At 35.7% G+C, this 26528-nt stretch overlaps 1 protein-coding gene and 1 non-coding gene across 2 annotated transcripts; one reads left to right on the forward strand and one right to left on the reverse strand.

The window, feature by feature from the left end:
• The first annotated feature begins 5447 nt into the window (after positions 1-5447).
• LOC124630695 lies at positions 5448-18699 on the forward strand. The gene is made up of 9 exons (XM_047164659.1): positions 5448-5564; positions 14963-15057; positions 15353-15414; positions 15534-15643; positions 15914-15993; positions 16566-16648; positions 16977-17139; positions 17847-17998; positions 18344-18699. The coding sequence occupies exons 1-9, from the start codon at positions 5448-5450 to the stop codon at positions 18439-18441; spliced, it is 960 nt and encodes a 319-aa protein (XP_047020615.1). The 3' UTR covers positions 18442-18699.
• Positions 6916-6987, reverse strand: Trnam-cau. Its single transcript has one exon. It is a non-coding gene; the product is annotated as a tRNA-Met (tRNA).
• Positions 18700-26528: the final 7829 nt, after the last annotated feature.

The following is a 26528-nucleotide window of genomic DNA, read 5'->3' on the forward strand; positions in this document are numbered from 1 at the left end:
TTAAACAAACCTCAAAAAATGAAACGTGTATGTACGAGGAGTCGTAGTGACGTCATACCGACATTTTCAGGATGGTGGACACTCCAAACGCAGCACGATCTTTATCGGACAAGTTGACCACCATTCTCTAGTTAACTTTATTAAACGAATCTCAAAAGATGAAACGTGTATGTACGAAGAGCCATAGTGACGTCATATCGACAATTTCAGGAGTCAAGCATTAAAAAACGCAGCGGCACCAAAATTTGCGCATTCGAAAAGTTTGTCGGACTCATCGTAAGGAAGACACTCACAAAGTCTTAAATGTATATGTATCAAAAAAAAATTTGTTCACCGGCCTGGGGACTATAAGTTCTGCTTATCAACAAACGTGTTAGTACTTAAATAAATCAACAATATCCATGTATACACGAATAATGGTACTATTATTTAATCCACGTTTAAATACAACACAAGAGAGTCTAACTCAATGATTGAATAATCTTAATAAGTATGTTGAACGAAATGGTGGCAAGATCTCATCAATGTAGGTATAAAACTATACAAAAGTACGAAATAAAACCCTTGACAGAAAATAAGTGAGTAACGCGCTTTTATAGTAACATACATACAGGAAATAATATCCCAGGTCAGGCAAGTACCAATGCAACTTTTCTAAGTTTGTATGTACTTTCTAAGTATTTCTTAGACACCACTGACTGTGTTTCGGATGGCATGTTAAACTGTAGGTCCCGGCTGTCATTGAACATCCTTGGCAGTCGTTACGGGTAGTCAGAAGCCAGTAAGTCTGACACCAGTCTAACCAAGGGGTATCGGGTTGCCCGGGTAACTGGGTTGAGGAGGTCAGATAGGCAGTCGCTTCTTGTAAAGCACTGGTACGCAGCTGAATCCGGTTAGACTGGAAGCCGACCCCAACATGATTGGGAAAAAGGCTCGGAGCATGATGACATACAGGAAATAATAGGCATAAAAATATAAATCACAAATACTCACACTATGATTCAGAATTAGCTACACTCATACAGGAATTACCCCTTGCATCCAAAATTCTAACAAATGCATTACTAAGCGATAGTTATCTTTTCGGCGTAATTTTTATGACTTTCTCTCTATTGGATGTTGTGAGGACTTTCATGATATTGACATTCAACATTCATCAATCTATGGGTAGTAACTTAATGTTATAAATCGTTTTTTAATAGAGGAGAAGAGTTTAGTCCTTTGAATGCGCTAACTTCAGGAAATTCTGGTCTTATTTGAAAAATTCTTCCAGTGTTAGATAGGCCAATTATAGAAGAAGGTTTTTTTACGTGAATGCAGAGTAATTTACGATGCTGGTGAAACCTTTGCCAGAAGCTTGTGACAGAATAATTTATGCTGTAAGTGATCTCTCCCGCTGTGAGAGACAGTCTCTTACTGACTAAAACCCATCATGTTCCTTCTTAAGCCTTTTATCTAGGCACCAGGGCCGCGGTAACTCTTTTGAACAACTTTTACTGAGTCTCTTTGAGGAATGGGAACTCTTATTTAAACAAAATAAGGTACCTATAGATACATTTCCATAAAAATACCTACTAAATAACCTTAGTCACCAACCTACACTCATTATAACGCCTTAAGATTGTTTGCTAAGCCCCCTATATTCAAGTGCGTAGTAAATGGAATTAATAAGGTGTTTATATCGCAAAACTATTACCAATACCACGTGTCAACTATTTGCATTACCACTTGGTAAGCATAAAGATATTTATGTTATTGATACACTTTTTTGCGTACCTAACTGATTGTAAATTGTCCTTTTTGCATAATTTCCATGATCTGTGGGAATTACGCTGTGTTCATTATTATTGAGTTAACTATCTATACTGTAAATTTTAGATTATAGTTCCTGTTTTATAGTCTTGAATCTACTTGTGCGTACCTTTGCTTAAACAATTCATTTTCTCTATCTATTATAATATTATTTTTACACTTAACTGCTTTTGTTTACTTAAATACACATATCCTCTGAGATATTATTTAAGCACCATTTACTAATTTTAAGATCAACATAAAGTCCAAAAAAAAAATTCACTACCAGTCAATGACCCTCACTTCCATTTCCAGAATTGATAATACTGGCATATTAACAGGAGTCATACAAATGTTAATACACGTATTCGTATTTTCGAAAAATACACCTTAATATCACGATTTACTTACAAGGAACAGAGTTGACCGCAAAACAAGTAAAGTAATGAACTCCTGACCAAACTTAGTGAGTCAATAGTCAGAAGGTTTAAAGGAATACTGACTCGCATTGACCTTCCAGGAAATCTTAATGGAAGTTATGACGGCTTACAAGTTCAACAGTATTTGTAAATTGAATGAAAATATACTTATTACCTATTGGTACGTTTTGTAGTAAGTCCTATATTAGTACTATGTCCTACAACAATCTTTACCTAAAGTATTATTTTGGTGAATTCTCTATAAAATAATTTTAACCGACTTCTCAAAAAGGAGGAGGTTCTCAATTCGGCCAGTACGTTTTTTTATTGTTAACTTAAACTAGGAGGCAAATTTTCGTAGTAGGTAATCTGTTTGATTACAACTAATAAGTACTTAACTAAAAATATCTTAGATATTACATACATTTTAATTCGGAAAATTAATTAATTCATATCCTCTTATTATAATACCATTTTCTTTATAACATTTTGTAATAATTTATGTAACACATTTTTGCACTTAAGTGACTTCTTTCACTTCAAATTACTTACTCTGTTTTAGACAATGGCGACAAAAGTATACTCGCATTATCTACAAAAGGGACAATGCAATAACAGGAGTAAACCACCTATTACCTGTTATTTCTTAGTTTACAATACTTGTGTATTTACGTAATTTCCATACTGTACTGAAAAGAAAGAAATATGAACTTCGTATTGTCTGGCAAACAGGGTTCAACGACACAATATTATGTCATTAGAATATTAGTGAATGAAACTGTATGGAAATTATGTTCATTTGTCAGAATAACACTTTTCATAAGTACGAAAATTATGTTCATGAAATATATTCAAAGGAAAATACATATGAAGAAGATGAGTCAACTAAGCATGTGTAGCTTTAGAAAACATTTTAAGGAAATCTGAAGCTGAACTTTATAGTCTGAAATAGCCATATTGGAAATAGCCAATCCGCCTTGAGTGAGCGTGATTACACTCTCTGTTCCCCCACCAAAGTCCGATAGGAAGGCAATCCGACATGACAGAAGAGTAATCAGGCTCAGGATAGATATTTATGTGGTCTCTTTTGCAGTGACTAGTGAGCTTCTTAAAAACCACAAGTAATTCAATTCGGAAATAGATGATATGGTTCACTCGAAATATCTTATGATGGGCACCTAACCATTAAAAGGGGTTTTGTATTCGTGTTATTACAATTACTACAGTTTTACATTCTACCGTCGTTTTCATATCATCTTACAGAAACAAGCCGGACGCCGAAATGATGACAATTTGGTTTCCTGTATTGTAGTTTTTTATTTATAGATACAAATTGCACGTGGCTGATTCAACGGGACTTTCTTATAAACTGTTGCAAATTCCACTGCAAACGTCTGAAAATATTTTCCAATAAAAAACGACTTCAGTAATATACCAAGTAATATTCAGTTCCTACTTAAAATCTTCTCCTAATTTTGACAAATGCTAAACTGAAAACCGCAGCAAATCGGTTCAGTCAATCGTAATCTCAAAATTATTGTGAACAGATATACATATAGATCAAACTGAGAACCTCCTTTTTTGTAGCCGGTTAAAAAATTATAATCTCCCTTCTGGGGCAGTTGGGTAACCAGGCCCACTTGGGATGAGAACCTATACATTAAAAGCACATAAAAAGAATAGAAAAATAGCTAGCAATTGCCCAAGCATTTTATATTTGGTATCCTGCCAACTACATCCATACATAGATCAAGGCGTTTGTTTGTTTGTTTGTCCAGTCATCGCTTACTTATCTTCTAATACATCAATGTTTCCTAGTTCATGTCAATGTGGTGATGAAGATTCATTATAGTCATTCTATAAGAATCTATTGAATGTAATTAGTGACATTCTATTTGTATCATCAAATTCTTTATATCTTCATACCTCTAATTGAATCGATTTCCAGTAATAATCTAGAACTATATCTACAAACTTTTTCAAAAGGTCCGAATACTGGATTTAGAGGAGACGGTTACCAGCAAAAATAAGCAATTTCGACAACTTTTTTCCCACAGCTTTGAAATAAATATTTTTCTCCACTCTTTTTGTTTACTTTCGTTTTTTTTCCAAGTGCAGACTTTTTCAAAAATAAAACGATTTGGATATAATATTTTCTATACCAAACTTTACAGCACATTAACTTTATCAAACAAGGTAAAATTAAAGCCTAAAATATTTAGGTTATCTAGCCTAACTCGTCCAAAACTGGCTAGCTCGACAACCTATGTCAACACTGAACTGGTTTTGTTCAGCTTTTCGTAAAGTACTCAAAATTATGTAGATCATCTTTATGCCTGGTCATAAATTGTGTAACACTAGAAATATTTCAAAAATATCTTGTCCGACTGCTACTGAATTTATTTTGTAAGGTTTTTGTTTCAACTTAAATATTTCGTTTTGATTTATCTCTGAGATATAACAATGATTTAAATAAATTAGGCATCTTACCACTGACAATGTTTCATGAACAGTCGTTGTCTAAAATTAATAAAAAAAATCCGTTACTATATTCGGATCAATCATGTTATGTTCAACACTCTAATAAATAATTGATCTCCATTATATACACAAGGATATAATCCACTTCACTAATATACGTAACACTGTACCAGGAAAAAAATAATTAAAACAAATTGCAAATATTATTTTATTTCAAAGTAAACTTTTCCCGCTACATATTTGTTAGAATACAAACGAAAATTGTTTAGTTAAGTGTTATTGTGGACGGTTATTGGTCTTAGTTCAGTAAGAAGTTAGACATACTTCAGTTATCTCTTGAACGTTAGATGAAAAACAACACTACTGAAATACAGATGCACTCCTACTCAAACCTAATACCAATCTTCATAATGGAATTGATTTGATCATCAGTATATTTGATATTACATTATTGATTATTCAGAATAGATCCCAATGTACTATATCGCCCAAACTCGCTATGGTAAATTGTCAAACAGATCGTCCCATATGTCCCGGACTATGATTTATTTCTATTTATTCTGCTGAAGACAGATCTTCAAAGCACAGGTACAGAAACATTACACTCAACCGCATAAAAATAAACCACTCATGTATGTTTCCTAAAACCATTAAAATATTTTCAATTATGATTACATATTCACCAACTTCCTAAGGAAATAGATTTTTTCCAAAAATCCCCTACACAGTGCGTAATGGTCGTATAATTTTATCCCTATGGTCGCACGCACTAGCTTCTCATATAAGTGTGCGCGATGTGCGCTCGCGCATTACTACACTGTGAGTCAAAGTGCGCGGGTCAGATCGTGTTGTGAAAATATGGCTGTTAATTTTGTAAGTTTTCTTTTGTTTTTTATGTTTTTTTTTTTGTAGTTTAGCCGTAATTTTAGTTTGGTGAAGGTAATTAGAAATTATGAAGGTCATATTTTATTGATAAATGGGAAATATATAAAAAAAACAAATAAGCTTATTTTCTTTGTAAAATATATTTTTTTAATATTTGCTAATGTTTTTTTTTTTTTTAATTAGACTGATTATTTTTTATTTATTTATTTAAAACACAAATGTAATATACCTACCGTAAATGTTTTACATACATTTTTAATAGTTACTTACATGCTACATACAAATTAAATGCTGCTATAAAAAACAGCGGAAACCCCGAAAAAACATAAAACTAAATTCTAGAAATCTAACGCTACAACTAAATCAGGCATGGAAAGGACAAAAAGCTATTTATTTACACAACTAACGTATGTGTTAACGGTCATTATTTTGTTCAGTAGGTTATTCACCCCAGACGCCTAGAATTATTTTCGGTACATAACAATCTGTAACATAAGGTATATGTATCTGCTGCTACATACTTTTCTCTCTTAGCATAACTTCAAACACAGGATAACATTCCTGAAACCTTGGAATTGAGCACTCAACCATTGAATTTCTTACCAAACAACAAGTATATAAAACTAAGACTGCTTTCTCAAACGGCAGAACAGATTTTGATGAAACTTGGGAGAAATGTAATTCATACAACAGAACATCATAGGTATATAGGTACCTACGGCTTCTTCCTATCCGAGTCCAAAAAAAAAACTTTAGCTTTAACACTCCACTACCTAGTCATTAAATGATAGCCGCCATTCATAATTTTTCACTCATAGCTTGTTCATTCACAGTTTTCATGAACATTGCTGTTCATACATGAGCCGACATTGCCAAAATAGTCCGTTACTTCCGTCATTCACGCTAATGTCATTGTTATAATTGAATTACTAGAAAATAGAGGGTACTTTGGGAAAATCTAAATAACTGTTTTATACAATACTAGTAGTTTCACGTGGCTTTACTCACGTTCAGAAGGAACTACAAACTAGATAAAAAATAGATAGCCTATGTAGTAATCCTGACCGTCAATTTCTTGCTTTACAAATATTATCAAAATTCGTCCAGCCGTTTGAGCATGAAGAAATGACAAGCATACTCATTTATATGGCCTTTCTAATACTAGTGAGAATAACTCACAAGATACAAGATACAAGATACTAGATAGGCACTTAATACATATTATGTAAAAGGCACACAAAAATTAAAATAACAATCAAAATCCACAAACATGCAATAAACATCCAAAATAACATAAAATACCTAAATAAAGTTAATAAAAAACACCAAAAAATATTTATAGCAGAGCGTGGTTTCGATCCACGGACCTCTGGGTTATGGGCCCAGCACGCTTCCACTGCGCCACTCTGCTCATGAAAATCTGGCTGAAATAGGCGAGTAGGTACTGTTACGCTTTTCTTTTGCGTAACTTCTTGAAACTTTGCCATATCACAGCATGTGAAAAAAATAATTACGTGTCTGTAAAGCAGACACGTAATTATTGTTTTAATGAAGTACCTAAATATTTATCTCTGAGTATCTTTGTTGTCTTTTATATATTTTACAATACTCAGATGAAGAAGAAAACCTAATGACCTATAACTTAATGAGTGTAAAAATCGCTGAAAGGTAAAAATAGTTCACAAAAACCTTGTACTCATGTTCAAATCATGTTATTCTGATAAATGACGAAAAGTATTCAGTATTGTGTGTTTGTTTGTTTGTAATTTTTCTCATGTAAATACAAACATCCGACCTTCTGATACATGTAAAAGATGAACGATAGAAATATAAAAAAGAACTCCCCGGCAGGTAAGAGGGTGGCCCTTATTTTGTCACATTCATTAGATACTATGTTAATAATTGTAATAGATAATAACACCATATACACACCATCACAAACCATTCTTGCGGCATAAACGTTTACCTAGAGAACCACGAAACGAAGTTCCTACAAAACCGGGTCGCTTCAGAGTAATATGTAGGCAGACGCAGCCACGCGCGTCCCTAACTGTCCTCACGGGTTATTACGAACAAAATTACACTTTTCCAGCTTGCTACATTGTGTGGCGCAATAAAAGGAATCATTCAGACACTTACTTACTTACATGCCTCGTGGCTAAGTGGCTGTGACAGTACGAATGTGTCATTGTTGGCTTTTGCAATGTTTCGCAAGACGGGTAAATACGGGTGGTTCGTTATCTGATGGATAGAACTGGTTGGTAGTGGAAGGATGATTGTGCTTAGATAGTTTGTGATTTGTAGTGTGTTAAGATGATATAGTTTTATGAGTTCTGGAATTCGCGAGTGGAATAGCAAATTAAATAAATAGAAAACAAAAATGGTGTACGGTTAAATTCTAATTCCTTAATGAAGACTAAACTCTATTGCACCTTCTCGGTTAACTATTGAAGAAATAGTATCTAGCAAAAATTTTCGGTCACATAATTATTTTTTTGCAAAATGAATTACTTTTGTTCCAGAATATCGGTCTTAATCTCATATTGTATTGTCCATAATATCACATTATAAAGAACTGACTAACCTACATAATTATTCACACATTAACAAAAACAAACTTGACATTGGCAAAAAAAAGTAATATTTCCAAACAATAGGAGCCAAAAACAATGCTCTGATTCAACTCAAGTTATCAGCCTTGTTTACAAAAAGTTGTTTTTCAACCATAGAGAACAAAATGTATAGCAGAGATGTCAAAGTAAATCAGAATGCGGGTGTCCAGGCACGATTAACGTTACTAGCTCCGCCCTCATATGCACTCTTTAGAACCCGTCCATTATTTTTAAAACGAAATCACTGAGCACTCATGACTAATCTTTGACAGATTCATCTTGATTTAACAAACATCCCGATTTTACAAATAACCCGAACGTCTTAATCGTTCTAGTAACTGATAACGCCTACCGTACATTAATTGACCTACAAGAAGGCGCCTGACCTTTTTCAGGAATAGACAGAAAATTCTTGTAAATCTTGTTTTGGAAAGAGAGTCCATGGAGTTTCTTGCCGGTTCTTCTCCATGAGATGCAACTAGTTTGACGTTTCGAAAGAGCTTTTGTAGGCCTATTTGAAATGTATTGTTTTTTTACTTTGACTTGACTACTTGCCTTATAGCATCTCTGGTCATATTTCCTTCCTCCGTGCTCTCAACTGTAGGACGAGTTGAACGATCCCTTGATGTGTCAGTCGGACGAAATTGTGACAGCAAGGTCAAGGGCGGAGTCTTACATGAATTTATATCACATCAAGTTATGTCAAGTAATTGCTTCAAGGAAATGTTGGAGTTGGGGAATCAAGTTCAATGTTTTTATTTTTCTTAGTTGATGATTTTTGATAGCAAGAAGCACATTTTCGTAATTTTAATCTAATTTTAACTTAAATTCCTAATCTTAATTTTGCAGCGAGTTATCTTAATGCAAGCCTTACTTTTCTGCAAGTAATAAAACATTTCATTTATAAATAGAAATTCAAAAATACATAGATATAAAGTATAGTTTCGCAATAAATAAAGCAAGTTTAGAAATTCACTTTGTCTAATATTACTTTTAACGTTAATGAGTAGTGATGAAATACCCGATGATCTACAAAACATTTTTCCCTACTTACTAATCAACTGATGCAGCTTCAAAAAAATCTCCCTATTTACCAATCCATAAACCACTAAAACGTTCCAACACAACAAGGTCAGAACACATCACATCACATGGCATAAAAACTCCGCCTGACCACGGCTAGATGATATAGTAAGTGGGTGAAGGCCTTTACGTCTGTCACATACTGATGTGACGGCTACTTACCGCTTGTTCCTTCCGTTGCGTGTCATCGCTGATCATAGGTTTTATGTTGCATGGTTTTTATTGAGAGAAAAACCATAAAGTAAGGATTTTTAAAGGTCAGTAAAAGTAAGGTAAAATCTCGCATTGGTGTTATTTGAACATCTCATAAGTTACTTAAATCATAAGGTTAATTTAATTCAATTATCAGGTTGACTTGAGAGCGAAAATGACACAAAGGACAACATTCATTTCGTACCCAAAACTGAAAGTGCCGGCCAGGAGAAAAAAATAGTAGATTCTTGTAGAGAATAATGACCTGAAGATTTTTTACTATTACAAGAATTGTCTACAATTAACCCCCAGGCTGCTATTTGACTTTGAAAATACCAAAAAATCCTACAATGTTTGGAGCATTACATTACGGCCCCAAACTGGTGAAGCCCGCCGCTGCCTTCAAACGACTCCTGCCCAACCTGGGAAGTCATCAAATGACCCACCTCTCGCTATGGGGAAGTCAGACTCTTACTGACTAAAACCCATCGTGGTGAAACCAGGGCCGCCATAATCCTTTCGAAGAATCTCGCAGCCCCGATAGGCCTTGTCCCCGTAAAAATATCGTAGGATTCTTGTCGAGGATGCCTTGAAGATTTTTTACTGTTATAAGGAACGTTTTCGGTTAACCCTCAGACTGCTATTTGAGTAACCGTGAATAAGAATAAAAAATCTATCCTTGAATGCTACGGCAAATAACGTCCACAGTATTTTTTTAACTTATCGAACATCTACCGTATACCCCCCCCCCCCTCCATCCTGCTATCATCATCATGTTCCTTCTGATAATGTGCCAGGGCCGGACTAACTCTTTCGAACAATCCCGCAGCCCCGGCAGGTTAAGGCCACCTGGGGTTTGCTGACTTTCTGAGGGGGGCGTGAACTATGCACGCCGCCGACACCTGTTGTCTCCAAGAGAGAGACGGAGGGACGATGAGCCACTCGAAATTCTATAGAGGCGAAGGGGAATGGGATGCCTTCGTCTCCTTCTGCGAAGCATGTAAGAGAAGGAGGCGGTGGAATAACTGAGAGTTCACGCCTCTCATCCCAGCCGCTGAGGTTGACGTGCAAGACACCACGCGCGTCGGGTGTCGAGAAGACGCCCGGCACCGTAGACGTCGGTCTGTGGGCGGTGAGTTTAGGGAGGCTCATCGTCCCTCCGCCTCCTTGGAGACTACAGGCCCGTGTCGGCGGGGAGCGTTGTTCCAAGCCCTCCTCAGACAGTCAGCAAACACCAGGGTCAGAACCTCCCAGGGCTGCAAGATTGTTCGAAAGAGTTACCGCGGCCCTGGTACAAAATCAGAAGGAATCATGTTCCTTGAACAATCTTGCAGCCCTGGGAGGTTCTGACCCTGGTGTTTGCAGACTGTTTAACGCGGGTTTAAATCAATAAGTCTCCTCGGTGTATCAGGAGGGGGGGGGGGTAGACGGTGGTAGACGTTCGATAAGTTAAAAAATACTGTGGACGTTATTTACCGTAACATTCGAGAATAGATTTTTTTTTCACGGTTCTCACACTTTAAACTCAAATAGCAGTCTCAGGGTTAACCGAAGACGTTCCTTATAACAGTAAAAAATCTTCAGGGTATCCTCGACAAGAATCCTACGATATTTTTGCGGGAACAAGGCCTATAGAGGCTGCGGGCTTGTTCGAAAGAATTATCGCGGCACTGGTTTCACCATGATGGGTTTTAGTCAGTAAGAGTCTGACTTCCCCATAGCGAGAGGGGGGTCATTTGATGACTTCCCAGGTTGGGCAGGAGTCATTTGAAGGCAGCGGCGAGTTTCACCAGTTTGGGGCCGTAATGTAATGCTCCAAACATTGTGGGATTTTTTGGTATTTTCAAATTCAAATAGCAGCCTAGGGGTTAATTGTAGACAATTCTTGTAATAGTAAAAAATCTTCAGGTCATTATTCTCTACAAGAATCTACAATTTTTTTCTTCTGGCCGGCACTTTCATTTTTGGGTACAAAATGTTCGAGACTTGAATGATCTCCTTTGTATGTCAAAATTATAGCACCCTTCTATTCTTCAATATTCCGTTCCCTGTTGACGGTGTAATTTTTTGAATATTTTTTTTGGTTTGATATTGTTTAAAAAATACGTAAGTTTATTTATTTAAAAAAACGGAAGTACAGTATAACTTATTTACTAACCACGTTTATTGACTCACACCCCATAAATCATACCTGCAAGGTTTTTTTTTTCAACTAAAAACAATGAAAACGGCCATAAAACACAGAACAATTAGATTAATCAACAAAGATAGAACTCGGAATAAACAAACAACGTGTAATTGATTAATTAATTCGGATTACCGCAACTAACGAACACCTATGGTAATCGATTACAAGATTACTTATCGATGACGATATAGTCTAAGCGCAGAGAATAGGAAAATAAATGAACCTTTTGTATGGTGCAGTCGGGTAAAAGGTAAGGGGATGTCATAGAGTAGAAAGATAAAAAATAACAAGAATCAGAGATCTGTAGACGCTATAATTCATGTGATGTCTGCTAAACTGTAAAAAGCTTTGACTATAGAAATTGTCAAACAGATAAATAGCCAATCTGTAAAAGTGAAATATTGCTCTTAATTTGGGAATCGCGTACGCAGTTCAGTGTTTCGGATGGCACGTTAAACTGTAGGTCCCGGCTGTCATTGAACATCCTTGGCAGTCGTTACGGGTAGTCAGAAGCCAGTAAGTCTGACACCAGTCTAACCAAGGGGTATTGTTTTGCCCGGATAACTGGGTTGAGGAGGTCAGATAGGCAGTCGCTTCTTGTAAAGCACTGGTACTCAGCTGAATCCGGTTAGACTGGAAGCCTACCCCAACATAGTTGGGAAAAAGGCTCGGCGGATGATGAACGCAGTTCGTCAAAAAAGATTTCCACTCCTTAGTAAGGTACACTTACTTACTGCTAATAAAATTGCCTTGCGTGCACATCATGTTGTTATATTATGTATGCAAGTGCTATTTCCGACTTCCAAACACTACAAATCATAGAGAAATGCTTGTCTATTCTACTGTAACCATTAAATAATACGTTACGAATAAATTCTTCGTACGTAACCGAATGACAGGTTCATTTCAATAACTGCTAGTGTAATTTTACGCTTGTTTTCTATTTTATGTCTATCATTAATTGAAATTGTTATGCAAAATAATGTGTAACAAAGTAGGTCATATCAACGCGTTATTTCTTAACAATTTGAAACATTTTTTTTCGTCCACAACCCTGTGTCATCATCTGCCTAGCCTTTTCCCAACCATGTTGAGGTCGGCTTCCAGTCTAACCGCACGCATCTGATTACCAGTATTTTCTGACCTCCTCAATCCAGTTACCCAGGCAACTCAATCCTGTGTATAAAGATTTTTTTCCCATGAATTGATACATAATTGACAAAATAGCATACTTATCTGGCTATTATGTATCGCCAAAATCCTGAGGGCAATTTTAATAGAGTGAGAAACTAACATCAATCTTTTACATTCTCGTCAACTTTCGCTATTATAGAGGTAAAAATGTCAAAATAGTAGGCAGTTATATTTTTATTACCGCGAGGTTTCTACACTTTTTGTATGCTTTGAAGTAGGTACTCCTAGCAGAGACAAATTAGATCAGTCCTAACAAAAAAAATAATCAATCAATCGTAAACAGACATTACTATAGCCCGGCTTAACTCAGATAAGCTATTTTACATTCATGAATAGGCCAATAAAAGTGCATAGGCCATGTATAGCATTTCAATCACCTGACAGGACATAGGTTCATACATAATAATGGTCCTTAGAGCACAGTGCAGACTAAACAGTGGGCCGACAGTTGACCCGATGGTTGGCAATTTTTTTTAAGAAAATCTTGATTCCTATTATATCAAAGTTTTCAGTCGGCCTGTCGGATCCGGCCGGATCCGACCGGATCTTTGTAATGTGAACTAGCCGTTTTGCCGAGATTTCACCCGCGTCCTTTGGGAACTACTATCCGTATCGGGATAAAATATAGCCTGTAGCTTTTCAACATTAAAAGATTTTTTTAAATTAATCTAGTAGTTTTTGAGTTTATTCATTACAATTTTTTTTCCTCCTTATAATATTAGTGTAGTGTAGATTATGAGCGAAAATTGTCGGCCAACTAAAAGTTTGCAGTGTGCAGACCGCTTAGAACTCATCATGATTAAATGTGGTCATTACATAGGTAAATAAATCTTTAAAAATAAACAGCTGACGATCATCTCGGCGTAATGCAATGAGGTAGGCATTTGTTTTGTAATCATTTTTATCTCCTGTATATAGGTAATTAATAATACGTTGATGCAAGACATAAAAATATGGCTATTGTCTGTAGTTTTAGTCATTAAATATGTCTTATTAATTATTCAATTCCTGTTCTTATTTAGTCACTGACAAAACAAAAGGGAAAAATAAAAGTTCCAGGAAATATTTCCTTTTACTGAATAAATACTTTATTGCACATCGTATTTGCCACTTCCAACTTTTAAGGAAACAAAATTACATCAATCCATAATATAAGGAAAATGCACAAGTTATTATTACCTATTATAGTATTAAAATTCCACCTTCTATTAACCTTTCTCATAAATCACTCTATCTATTGGTGAAAACAGAGTGAAAATACCATGGAGAACAGAACGATAATAAATTAAGTAATTTTAGAGTTAACTTTTCAACTAAATGTAACGGACAAACATTCGTTGACAAAAACCTCATCCTTTTATCCTTGATAAATGTGAAAAAGAGTGTATCACATTTACACTTATGGCATGGCGATAGGTGGGTCTTAGGCATCGACCTATTCACGGTGCGGGAAATTCATCAAGTGATGCTGCGGGAAAAAGCTATAGTTTCATAATACAGTGATGAGTAGAATTTCGCGGATGTATAGTGACATGTATGCGATATTCGGCCTTAGATGTCGTGACCCGAGCGAAGGCTGGCACAGAGCTGTGTAGAATTGTAATCGCGTCGAGATGAGCTGTAATGATAACGAGGTGATTTTAACTGTTTGACCACTGGTTAGTTAACGTTAACTCAATGTTTAATCTTATTTTCTTTAGAGAAGAACTTGAAATTAGGTGTCTAGAAGCTCAGCAATGAGTTTACACGGTGGAAAAGCAATTTGCATAATTTCTACACGAAACCATTATTATGGCAGGCGTTTCACAGGTCTATCAGAAATTATTCTTGCATTCAATGATGCAGGAACTGTTCAATGGTTTAATTATTTAGATAATATATGACGATATCTATAATTAAACTAGCATCTGCCAGCGATCTCACCCCCGTTCCTAAGAACCCGGTTTCACCCCCAAAAAATTCGTCATGCACTCTAATGTTCTAGAAAATCTGTAGCCTCGGACAAATGGGTTTTTTCACTGAAATATTGTTTTTTTTTAGTCTCTCGGATAAACGAGTTCAAACCAAGAAACTCTTTAGTCTAATATACCTAAGTATAGATTCAATTGTATTTGCAGTATGTGATAGCGGCGGTGTTGGCGGTGGTAAGCGCGGCTCCTCCCACTCAACAGCAGCGCTACCCACAGCAAACAGGACTGCACCAGCTAAACCCGTAAGTATCATCTTACTGCTACTATTTATAACAGAACTATGAAGGTCCCAAACTAAAGTCCCTCTCAAGCTTTGGTTCTTAAAACAGTTTCTGCGCAGCGACTCGTACAATTTCCGTGACGAAAAGTTTCACAAAAACTATTGGTACTCTTGTATTACCTACTAGCCATTTTACATATATCTAAAAGATCTTGAAGGAACTAACTAAACGATGAACGAGTACTTGTTAATATAAAAGGGCTGATTGTGATGAAATCCGAATGTTATTGTTACATAGTAACGTTTTTTCTCTTCAGATTGGACTACTTTTTGGAACAGCCTGTTGATAACTACTACAGACCCGCCGAACAGAAGCAAGGTTAGTCCATATTATTGTCCAACACTTGCGCCAAATAGTGCATTAAAAGTTGGACAAAATTAATCTTGAAACAATAATTTAATTAACTGATTTTTGTAACGTGTCACTTTAATTTCCAGTAAGTGTAAACGGTCCAAATGGTGCGCCTGCGCGCCTGGAGTCCTTAGAGCCGGACAGTGAAGTGGAACTGGTGCCAGGAGTTCAGCAGCCGCAGCAGCCTCCACAACAGGTACCTTTGGCAGTTTATTAATTATTTACAAAACATTGATTAAGTACTCGATCTATTGATTTTAGAGAGCGAAAATCGATATATAAATGTGTAAGCGATTGGCGCCCAATGAAACTATTACAGCAAAGAGACATGTTTGTGGTTGCTGCTAATATTTTGTGTTGATGCTTTTGGATTCTATTGTTAACCTAGTTAAATTCAGCAAAGTCCCAATAAAATCGCTTTGTAATTAAGGACATTTTTATAAGAAAATTTTCTGCTAATTTCCAGAATCCCGTAGCTCCAAACATCCCCGGGCTGGTTCCCGGACAACGAGTGTTTATTGTTCACATGCCAGTTCCTGGATACAGGTAAGGTCCTTGTTTAAATTAAACCAATTAACCAAGAGAAAAAAAGTCTATATGACATTCTGCACTGCCAAGTTTATCAAAGTCTATAAAGTATTTTTTTGTTTGCAAGATTAACAATAACATACATTCTTCCAACATACAAACTTTCTCGTTTATCATATTAGTAGGATTGGTACAAAGTCCCTATTGATGGTTTCTGTAACCTAGACTAGACTAGACTAAGCATGAATAAATAAATCACGTCAGACTGCTATCAATGCAGAAAACCTGAAACATCGGGTGCAGTAGGCCAATAAAGCGATTTAATTGACTTAGACCCATTTCCACTAACAAGATAAACGTCCGATTAGCAAAACAGCTGTTGCCGAGTTTTGTTCCTGGAGCGAATAATTTTCAAAGAAAACTTGGACAAAAGAAGGTTTTACAAAAGTATCCGTTTCATAGTAAAATAAACGAATTACTGTTTGTGTTTAAAGCTGAACTAGTTTTCCAATTAGATTATTTATTTTTTAAATGTTCTTCCTTATTTCCCTTTCACAATCTTATAAACCGTTTACTATGATTTGTTTCAGTCCTGGCAGCATAGGAGGCTACCAGCCTGTGTATATCGTTGCTGCAGCACCTCAAGGAAACGCTAGGTTCCCTGGTAACCATGGTAAGTATTAAACTAATCCTCACTCTAGGAATATTATCATCAGTGACATAAAATCATAAAATACTGGACCCACTAAGTTAAATAAACGAAAAATTTAAGTACCTACTTGTTTAAGGTTTCAACAAATTGAGAAACTTCTCCTTTTTGGTTCGGTTTAAAGGATCGTGATATTGATCCTCTTATCTCCGTGAATAATATATCGTGATTTTGAGGTTGTCAGAGAAGTTAAGATAGTCTCATAGCCGATTTTACATCTTCATCCAACCTAATCAATGACGAAAAATAACTCTTTTACAACAAAAATAACCAAATCTATTATCTTCATAAGGTTTCCAGAACGCAGTCCTCGTAGACCCATCAGGGCAGCCGCTGGTGCATCCATTCGGAGGCTACCCCCGAGGCTTGGTGCAGCCACAAGTGCTAGGAGCTCCTCTAGCGTACCCCAACAGGCCTTACGACCTGGTGTATCAGGACCAGGGTCTTGTTAATGCGTGAGTTTGTTTATTTCACTTTAATACATCCTAAAATTATGCTATAAGTTGTATGTACGTTCCGAGTACGTCTTGAACACCAATGACTGAGTAACGGCGAAGAAAAACATCTTAAAAAACCTGAATCTGATATTATGTACTATAATTGTCTTTTGATATGAAGAAGGTTACAACAATTGGTTCAAATTTTCAACGCCACTACAATGAAAATTGGAAGCTGAATAAATTGGCAAAAATAAATAGATACCTAAATGCATTTTATTGGTTGTAAAACCAAGCATCAATTTTTTCACAAAATTGTTTATAAACTCTAGTTGGAAACATCAATGGAATTGATTGCACTTCACTTTTGAAAATAAAATTCTCATTTTTCAGTTGGTATCTGAAAGTTTATTAAATTAAAGTTTATTATGTCACTATTCAACACTTTCTATTTTCATAATTTAAAACTTGTGTTTTACAAAAATACCATATTGTGATTGAAAATACTGTTGTGGTTGAAAACACTACCTATTGTGATTGACACCGAAAATATCGAAAATAATTTACTATCTATTGTACGTCGAAAACTGATTAGATTTTTGGTTTTGTAGCCTTAGTCAACTAGGGAACAGAAAATTATTGACATGTTTTAAAACTACCTACACTTCACGATAAAGCAATCACTCTATAAAACATACCAAATTCATTCTCATCTTCGTCCACAGCGCTGGCCAGCCACTCCAACAGGATGGTAGAGGCGCCATCCACTTCTCCCAATCAGTTGGTCTCCAAGGACCAGTGAACCCTGCTGCGTACACAGGACCCGTCGCCCAACTTGCTCACCCCGGTCAAGCAGCTAACTCGAGGCCACAAAACGGTTAGAACTTAGATTCTTAAAACTTTTTAAGGTTTTAACAATTTATGGTATTTCAAATATGGCAGAAAAGGACATATTGCTAATACTACTGGGGAACAAGTTGTTAATGAAGTGTGAATAACTTGAATACATATGTAATATTGGTGGATATATTATAGTTGTGTAAGACTGCATTATCCCCGTATCACACAAGTTTAAAAGAGAAAAGGGAGTTACAAAAATAACAAATTCAGAAAAAGCAACTACAGAGAGTAGAAAACGGACTAGAAGATTTTGATGCAGTTAAGCCTAAATAAGATTAAAACAAAGCACTTAAACAAGAGGCTAATGACTTTAATATTGCAGGTGCCCCAGCTCAACTGAAACAGGGAGAAGATACCAAAGAAGCAGTCGAAGTGAAATCAAACCACAGAGCACAAGCCCTAACACGAAACAAAGCATAGTTCAACGATACTCACCATTAGCCTATTGTTATCGAACAAATTGAATCTCAAAAGCAAACTACACAAGGTCTAAAATACGATGCAGACGACAAAGTACTGAAAGAAGTGATTTTAGTTTTAGTCACACAATTTTGAATGATTGACAAAATTGACAGTGTAATTTTTATGTAGGTAATTCTTATGTTTGTTACCAATTTGTAAAATAGCAATGCAATTTAGTTCTTATATTTATTGTGAAAATTAAATGTTTGATACTTATTTTATGTGTTGATTTCCCCCAAATCTATTCAACCCACAAAGGACAAGTACCTACTACAAAAAGTGCAGATAAATAAAACTGGTCCTTTAATATTTATTTTTACCAAAATAAGATCATCGCGATAACCAAGAAAAAATTATCAGATAACATGAACTCATGCGCATTCAAAGTTACAGAGAAAGATAATACTCTTAAAACATTTCAAGCTGCCCATCATACATTGTAACCGACAAGAAACATATGTAAATACAATGCAAGACAAACCACATACACTAACAAATCTATTACCCAGTTCTTCACAAGCAATTTCCATTGAATTCCTTAGAAGCAATACTAGAGTCTAGCTATAGAACGAATATGGAGCGATATCGTCCTACAATCTAGGACCGGCTTTCTCCTACAATAAATTAACAGCATCTTGCATTACCGGGCTATCTATCAGATAAGTGACTGGCACAACTGGTAAAATTGTCCGAGATTTATAATCTGGAACATTTTCCTTTATAAGGTGAAAAATGGTTACATTAAATATGTCAGTTTCGTTTATGCATGCGATAAGATTAATGGAGTAAGACCGTCGCTTTTCATTTCTGAATGGTTGTAAAGTTGGAGATCGGACGGGTTGCAAATCTGTCAGCTGTTGCTTGCTTGCATTCTTTGGGTGAAATAAGGCAGTCACGAGAATATAATATAGATTTCTTTAACGTATAGCTTGATTTCGCTTTTGTAGTAGATTAAAACTGCGTCAAGTATACCTCTAGTATACCTCCAAGTATTCCTAGTAATTACATACTTTTATGAATTCATCTCCTAACAATTACAAGCACAATTCCCTTATTTTTAGGTAAAATATAGATGAGAGGCAAAGACCGTATCATATTTTTTATTACTTATTAGGTACTTATTTTTATTTAAGGTGTCTTAAAGTTCCTACACACAAATTATCATAACCAAACATAATTACATCATAACCGGAAAAAACTTTCCTTAAACAGCCAAAAAACGAAAGTTTCCAAAAACCCGTTTGGCAAGAGTTCACACCTCCAAACAAAACTTTGATCAAGGTAATTAGTACTAATAAACCACTTCCTGAAGTGAAATTGCCATCATTATATAACGTTATTAATACTTCCTTGTACTAAGCTTTATCTGCAAAACTGCTACCGTTAGAAGTTAAACTGCATTTTATCGTCTATAACGGACCTTCATCCTGTGGTAGCTTCAATCCTATAAAGTATAACATATCCCAAATTACATCTACCATCCAAAACCTATCCCCTATTTCATATAGCTAGTCCCCCAAGGTTCAATTTTCATTGGCAAGAATTTGCCCAGCGACGATTTTAAAATTGTCAGCTTCTAAGAATGGTTACCAGTTTATGATCTCCAAAGGAATCGGAGGTATAATTATGGTCAATTGGAAATGTGATTGGACATAAATAACGGGTAATTGACTCGGATGGACGTGAACGATTTAATTCAATTAAATTGCAATGCTGTTTCAATTATTCTGTGTGGTGATGTTCATCTTCTGCGTTAGACAGGTATTTTTGTTAGCGTTATGATACTGTCGGCGATGGTATGATAATTATGTAATTCTGGAATTTAAGCTTGAACGTAATCTTAGCTCAATAATTTGGTACTTCTGAGCATTTCAGAAGATAAAAAGTAATTGTTGCAGTAGTGTGTCAACAAAATTCTTTGATTTCTGGCATAGTATTTTAGACAACGCGTCGTAAAACTATATCATAGTTGTAGTGAGAACTCTACACCTCGTATATTTTTTTAGTCCTCAGAATTTCTCCAAAGTAATACCTATGGTTATTATTTACGGTTAAACAATATTAAGCACGCATGCACTTTAAAAATCAAGACTCGTTCCAGCTAATTGGCCATCAGAATTACTATCATTAAAAACAAATAAAAGCTTAGAACAATACGAGTAGTCAAAAGCCCACAAACCGCATTTTGTTTATTTTCATTGACCTGCATTGTAGTGGCCTTGATACTGCATCATTATATTACAATCAATCACGTACACGAGCCGACCGTGATGGATGCCCATAAATATGATTTAAAACTACATGTGCAGTAATGTGCAAATTATATCATCTCCAGCACAATCAAATTTGATACTTAGGGACTTGCGTTAAGGTTCACTGCTCCAACACAACATTCACAATAAGGCATCAGTATCTTTTTATTTAGACTTTAATGGTAGACACGAAACCAATGAAGCTTGAACTGTCATTATGTTCGTAGACACCTAGCTAAAAACTGAATTTCGTGAACAACGAACCTCGATGCAGATCATCAAATTTTGGACGTCTGATAATGATGACTCACTTGAATTAAGATGGAATCGCTTTCCAAAGGAAAGGTGTCGAGAGATCGTTGCAATTATCAGACGTTCGGTACGATGCGAGGCAATTATGATCTTTTTGCCGTGGACCCGTTATCTTGGCTTAGATGCGCAGCAAAAACGCAACTGGCGCAGTGTGGAGTGCTTCGCCGGCGTTGGCGCACGCTAGCTCGCGTACTCGTGCAACACTATGTCGCCTCGGACCCTGTTCGTACTCGTCGCTATAGCCTGCATCGCGCAGGCAGCGGCCCGCCCGGTCAAGAAGACCCTTAACTTCAACATGTTCGTGCTCCGACCTAAACAAGGAGCGTCCGACAGATTTCTACTATCAACAGATGGTGTGTCCAGGTTTGGGCCAATATTGGAGATGTTCGTCCAACGCTTCCAAGGGTTGATGTCCGTGAAGCTGCCTCAGGAGCAAGCTAACGGTGTTTCTGTCCCTGAAACAGCTGCGGGAGTGAGAGGTGAGGTGCCTGTTGGGAACAATGCTGAGAACGAAGTCGATGGAGTGCAGGAGTCGAAGATGCCTGGTATCGTGGTCAGGCCATCGCGTACAAAGCCAGGGACTTACGAAGTGGAAATAGACATGGTGATAGACGACGGCCAGCCAGATGAGAAGACACAGTAGGCAGTTGACGCGGTTTGATGTAGATTTGGACCAAAAAGCACAAAGTTGATGACTGCAAAAAAAATTGTACGGCTTTATATTACAGTATAGTTCGAAAGTGATGGAGACAAACAAATGATATTATTAAAATTATTTTATAAGTACATAGTTTTAATCTCTTTGTAAGAAGTTTGTTTGTTTTGTTTTCAACAAAATTTTAGGTATTTTTCAGCGAAAATCTTCTCCCAATTTTGTGTTCGCCTTTTCCCAATTATGATGGCATTGAGGCATTTTTCAGCGAAAATTACATAATAACTCATTGTCAGTTCTGTTAATTTTGTTTGGTCTTTGTATCGTGATAGTATAATTTCTGCATTTATTATAATTAATTTAGTTTGTAAGTTGAAGTCGTAATATTATTTATTTTGTTTATTCTTGCCATATGATTAAGGTTTAGAGTTCGTAATAAATTATTTTACTATTTTTTGTACATTTTTTGTTTCATTCTGTGTTGTGTTTACATTATTTGATTCCTAAACAGGTGCGTAAATAGCTGCCATACCTACAGTTGCTGTATAATTTTCTAATCTTATTTCTGAATGCACTATTTTCCACATTTTCTTTAAAGTATTTCCAGTTAGTATCATTACCATAATGGTAATAAAAAACCATATGGCCCATTATCTAAGAAACATTAATAAGTACATTCTCAAAAGATGCATTTAACATTTCTTCTTAAATTACCCATAGGCGATTCAGTTTCCAAAAAACTTTTCACACGATGAATAAAATTCTCTCTTTTGTAGAGGATTATTTTTACATTCAATTTTCAATTAATATCAAATATGTTTGTTTTCCGATAGCCAATCTCGCTATTCTTAGAAGCTCTCAAGTATCTCCCATCTACTTCTGTAGATGTAGATATTATTGAAGCTTCCTCAAATCCTCACTAGTAGAGTAGCTTTTCCTAAATGAATTAAATGATCCAAGAAATACCATTTTTATACTGCACTTTCAAAAGAGTTTCTTGAACTCGCATGCCTAATTTATTGCCTAATTATGGTCAAGACCTTTCTAATGGTTTCATTGTTCTTCACAAAGTTGAATTAAGATTTTCTTTTAACAAATATTTAGTTTCGTGATTTATTTGTCAATACTAGTATTTGGCAGTAGCTGTTTCCCGCGGCTTCAGTCGCATCCCGTGGGAACTACTGTCCATACCGGAATAAATATAGCCTATGTTACCCGGGAAGAGTGTAGCTATCCAACAGTAAAGGATTTTTTCTAACAGGTTGAGTAGTTTCAGCGCTTTAGTGTACGAAAAAAGTGATTCCTCTTATTAGCACAGATAGAGTCTTTTAGTTCATTTAGCATAGCATCGCATCGATTTGAGCTTGTTGATTGTACTTATCTAACGAATATTTGACTTAATTACATAGGTTGTATTACACGAATGTAATAGGGCCACATTAAGTTTGTTTTTATCATAAGCGTTGTTAAATTAAATACTTTGTACGAAATAACCTTATCAGTAGTTACATAGTTTATGTTCTAGTGTTCAACTGTAACAGTACAATAACTAAACCCTAGAACAGTTAGTAATAAATAAGGAGTAACTGCGTTGCGGTGAGATAAACCGAAGGCTTAACATTAAGTTTACTGCAAGCGCAGTTACTGAGCCGCACCAAATTACTGCCGCTGATTGTGTGCTTAAAGTGAAACGTATATAGGTGCTTTGTTTTATATATTTTGTTATCTACGTTATTATAGATTAGTTGATTCAGCAATAGAAAAGAGTACACCTTTCAGAGTTGAGATGGATGTGAGGGGAAACCAGGATGTATAAAGTGAGAAATTAATGTAAATATTAGAGGTAGCTATATATTAGGAGTAGCAATAGTAATAGAAAACAATCAAAGGTGAGCATTTGTCGTAAGTAGTTGTCATTGATGCTACATATAATGTTAAATATGAATGTGGATGGATGGAGAGCCAGATGTAGACCAAGAAAATGATAGATTGATTACTTGTAAAATATCATGAATAGATAGGGAGTTGATATTAATGACTCTTGACAGAGCGGAATGGATCAATTTCTGCTAACAATTACCACTTGTCAAAATCAAAATATTAGAATCAGAGGTTCTTTATCTGTAATGAATGGTATCAAACCAACTATAATGTCAATAGCAGTAAACCTCAAACCCAAAGGATCAAAACATTCGCTTGAGTCAGGATGTTAGCGAAAGTGCGTCAAACGCGGAAGCTAGGCGCGCGGTCCGCATGCTAATGCAATGCATCTCAGCATGACTGGGCCTTATGCAAGGGCCCGGGAACTACAAGAAAGTTTGGACGCATTAAAATTTAAGGACTTGCATCATCCTCCGAGCCTTTTTCCCAATCATGTTGGGGTTGGCTTCCAGTCTAACCGGATTCAGCTGAGTACCAGTGCTTTACAAGAAGCGACTGCCTATCTGACCTCCTCAACCCAGTTACCCGGGCAACCTGATACCCCTTGGTTAGACTGGTGTCAGACTTACTGGCTTCTGACTACCCGTAACGACTGCCAAGGATGTTCAATGACAGCCGGGACCTACAGTTTAACGTGCCATCCGAAACACAGTCATTGGTGGTCTAAGACATACTTAGAAAGTACATACAAACTTAGAAAAGTTGCATTGGTACTTGCCTGACCTGGGATCGAACCCGCGCCCTCATACTTGAGAGGTTGGTCCTTTACCCACTAGGCCACCACGACTTAATCTACTCGACTTAATTAGGATTTAAGGACTTGCATATGGGTAAAGATTTTGACTCAAGTAAAGTTTTTAGGGATGCATTTTGAATAAAGATTGGAAAACACAGATCTGTTACACTAGATAAGAAAATTGTTGTAGTAAACTGTGTATACGCATATCATAATTGAAAAGGAGATTTTATTTATTGAGGCTTCAGAGTATAATGGCTGAGGCTTTTAATATGGAGATAGGTAGTACACTAAACATGTTCGTAGGCTTTACAATGACTTAAAATGCCTGAGCAAAGCGGCGAGTAAAACTATTATTCTTTGATCACACAGACTTGAAATTCGGTGCAGAATCTGAGCAATTCTAAGAAGTCTAATCACGCACTCTCTTCACAAGAACGGTTACTTTTAACGTTTAATTCTTGAACGTACATTTCGCTACACATCTGTCAATATACTTTGGAATTCTGCAGTTAGTAACGTGAATAGTTTCTAAATGTATACGCGGAGAGAATTTTAATTACTTGTAGCGAAAGAAAAAGGAGTCCCCGGTTGCTACTGTAGGAGCAATGGATTGTATAGTGGTATATAGTCATTAACCATAAGGATCCCATGGAATTTTAGACCTACTATGCTAGCCAACAGAATAAGAATTGAAAACCAACAAGGCTTTTAAACCATAGTATGTACTTTATAGTAGGTATGGGCAAAAATGTTGAAATTCTCCATGGCGTCGCAATGTAACCAGATAACTTTTTGGAATTGCACAAACTTTTCGACTTCCAGTTTAACCAGAACCGTTTGAATAGGTACCAGGTTTTTTTCCTTGGAGCTAGGTTAAGTATAAGTAGTAAGTATCCTTTACTGTTAATTTACCTACTAGAAATGAAGTTGAAATAACCGTTTTCAGAAATTCTGTCAAAGATCTGGAAATGACAGCCAGAATCATCTTCTGAACTGGTTTCTAAAGCAAACTGAGTTAATAGAGTTAAGAAATTCTTTAGTTTTTTTTAGGAAAGCGTTACAAAGCCGTTTTATTCCTGGAAGTACTACGTATGTAAAAAATATGAATTCACTTGTCATTTTTATCTAAAAACCAGAATCAAAAACCAAAAAGTAATTTTTAAAAAACCTGCAACTACAATAAGAGGTTATCGACCCCTTTCATCTTGATTATTATTTAACAATTTTTCAGTCTAAAAATACTTAGACTCTACGGTTAATTACAGTGGCACTTTAACCTGTAATTCGTAACGGTTTCATAAAGATTACATGAACATATAAAATAGGTGTAATTAGTATTATTTTGTTTCTTCTTTTTCTCATAGAAAATTAACGTGCTCACATTATTTTTAATGTTGTGCTAATATTTCACCTAGGATTAGAACAATGGCGTCATAATTGTATTTTGTTTTTATGTCTGATAATAATTGCGAAGATAAGCCTTGGAACATACAGGGTGTTTAAAATAATTCAAGCATTCTTTTAAAAATGGTTTAACATGTGGGCATAATTGCTATTGATAATGATTGACTGATTGATAATTAATGAATAAACAATTCATTATTTACTATTATTGCAAAAAAAAATTGCTTCCATATCTTTGCCAGTTCGGTATATTTTGCAAGGTTTTCTATAGAATTATGAGAATTGGGTCAGTATTCTAAATTGATAGATTTCTAGATTCTAGACAATGGGTAAATTACCATTCAGTGGTAGCCTATACATTAAAGTTTTATGTTCGGCTCATGTTTATTACATTTTGACACTTATTTGATGGAGAATTGGAGTACTCGGTTTTTCCTCTTATTTTTGGGTTCGGACTTTTTTTCTCTGATATTGCCGAGGAGACACCGTATATTATGTTTTTTATATTAAAATTTATTGCAAATTGTCGTATTTTTTATTAACCTTATGGGAACTACTTAAGTCCTTTAAAATTGTATCAAAAATAGTAATATCAAAGTGACTGATTTACGAAGATCATTTTGTTTAATTTTAATAAAAATTATAATATACAAAAAAATATTTTAAACACACCATCTATAATTTTTTTCCATACAATGAACCCCAAAAAAGAAAGCATTGCCCGCCGTAAGGTCAGGGCTGGCAG

This window comes from Helicoverpa zea, chromosome 5 (assembly GCF_022581195.2).
Source record: "Helicoverpa zea isolate HzStark_Cry1AcR chromosome 5, ilHelZeax1.1, whole genome shotgun sequence".
Taxonomy (NCBI): domain Eukaryota; kingdom Metazoa; phylum Arthropoda; class Insecta; order Lepidoptera; family Noctuidae; genus Helicoverpa; species Helicoverpa zea.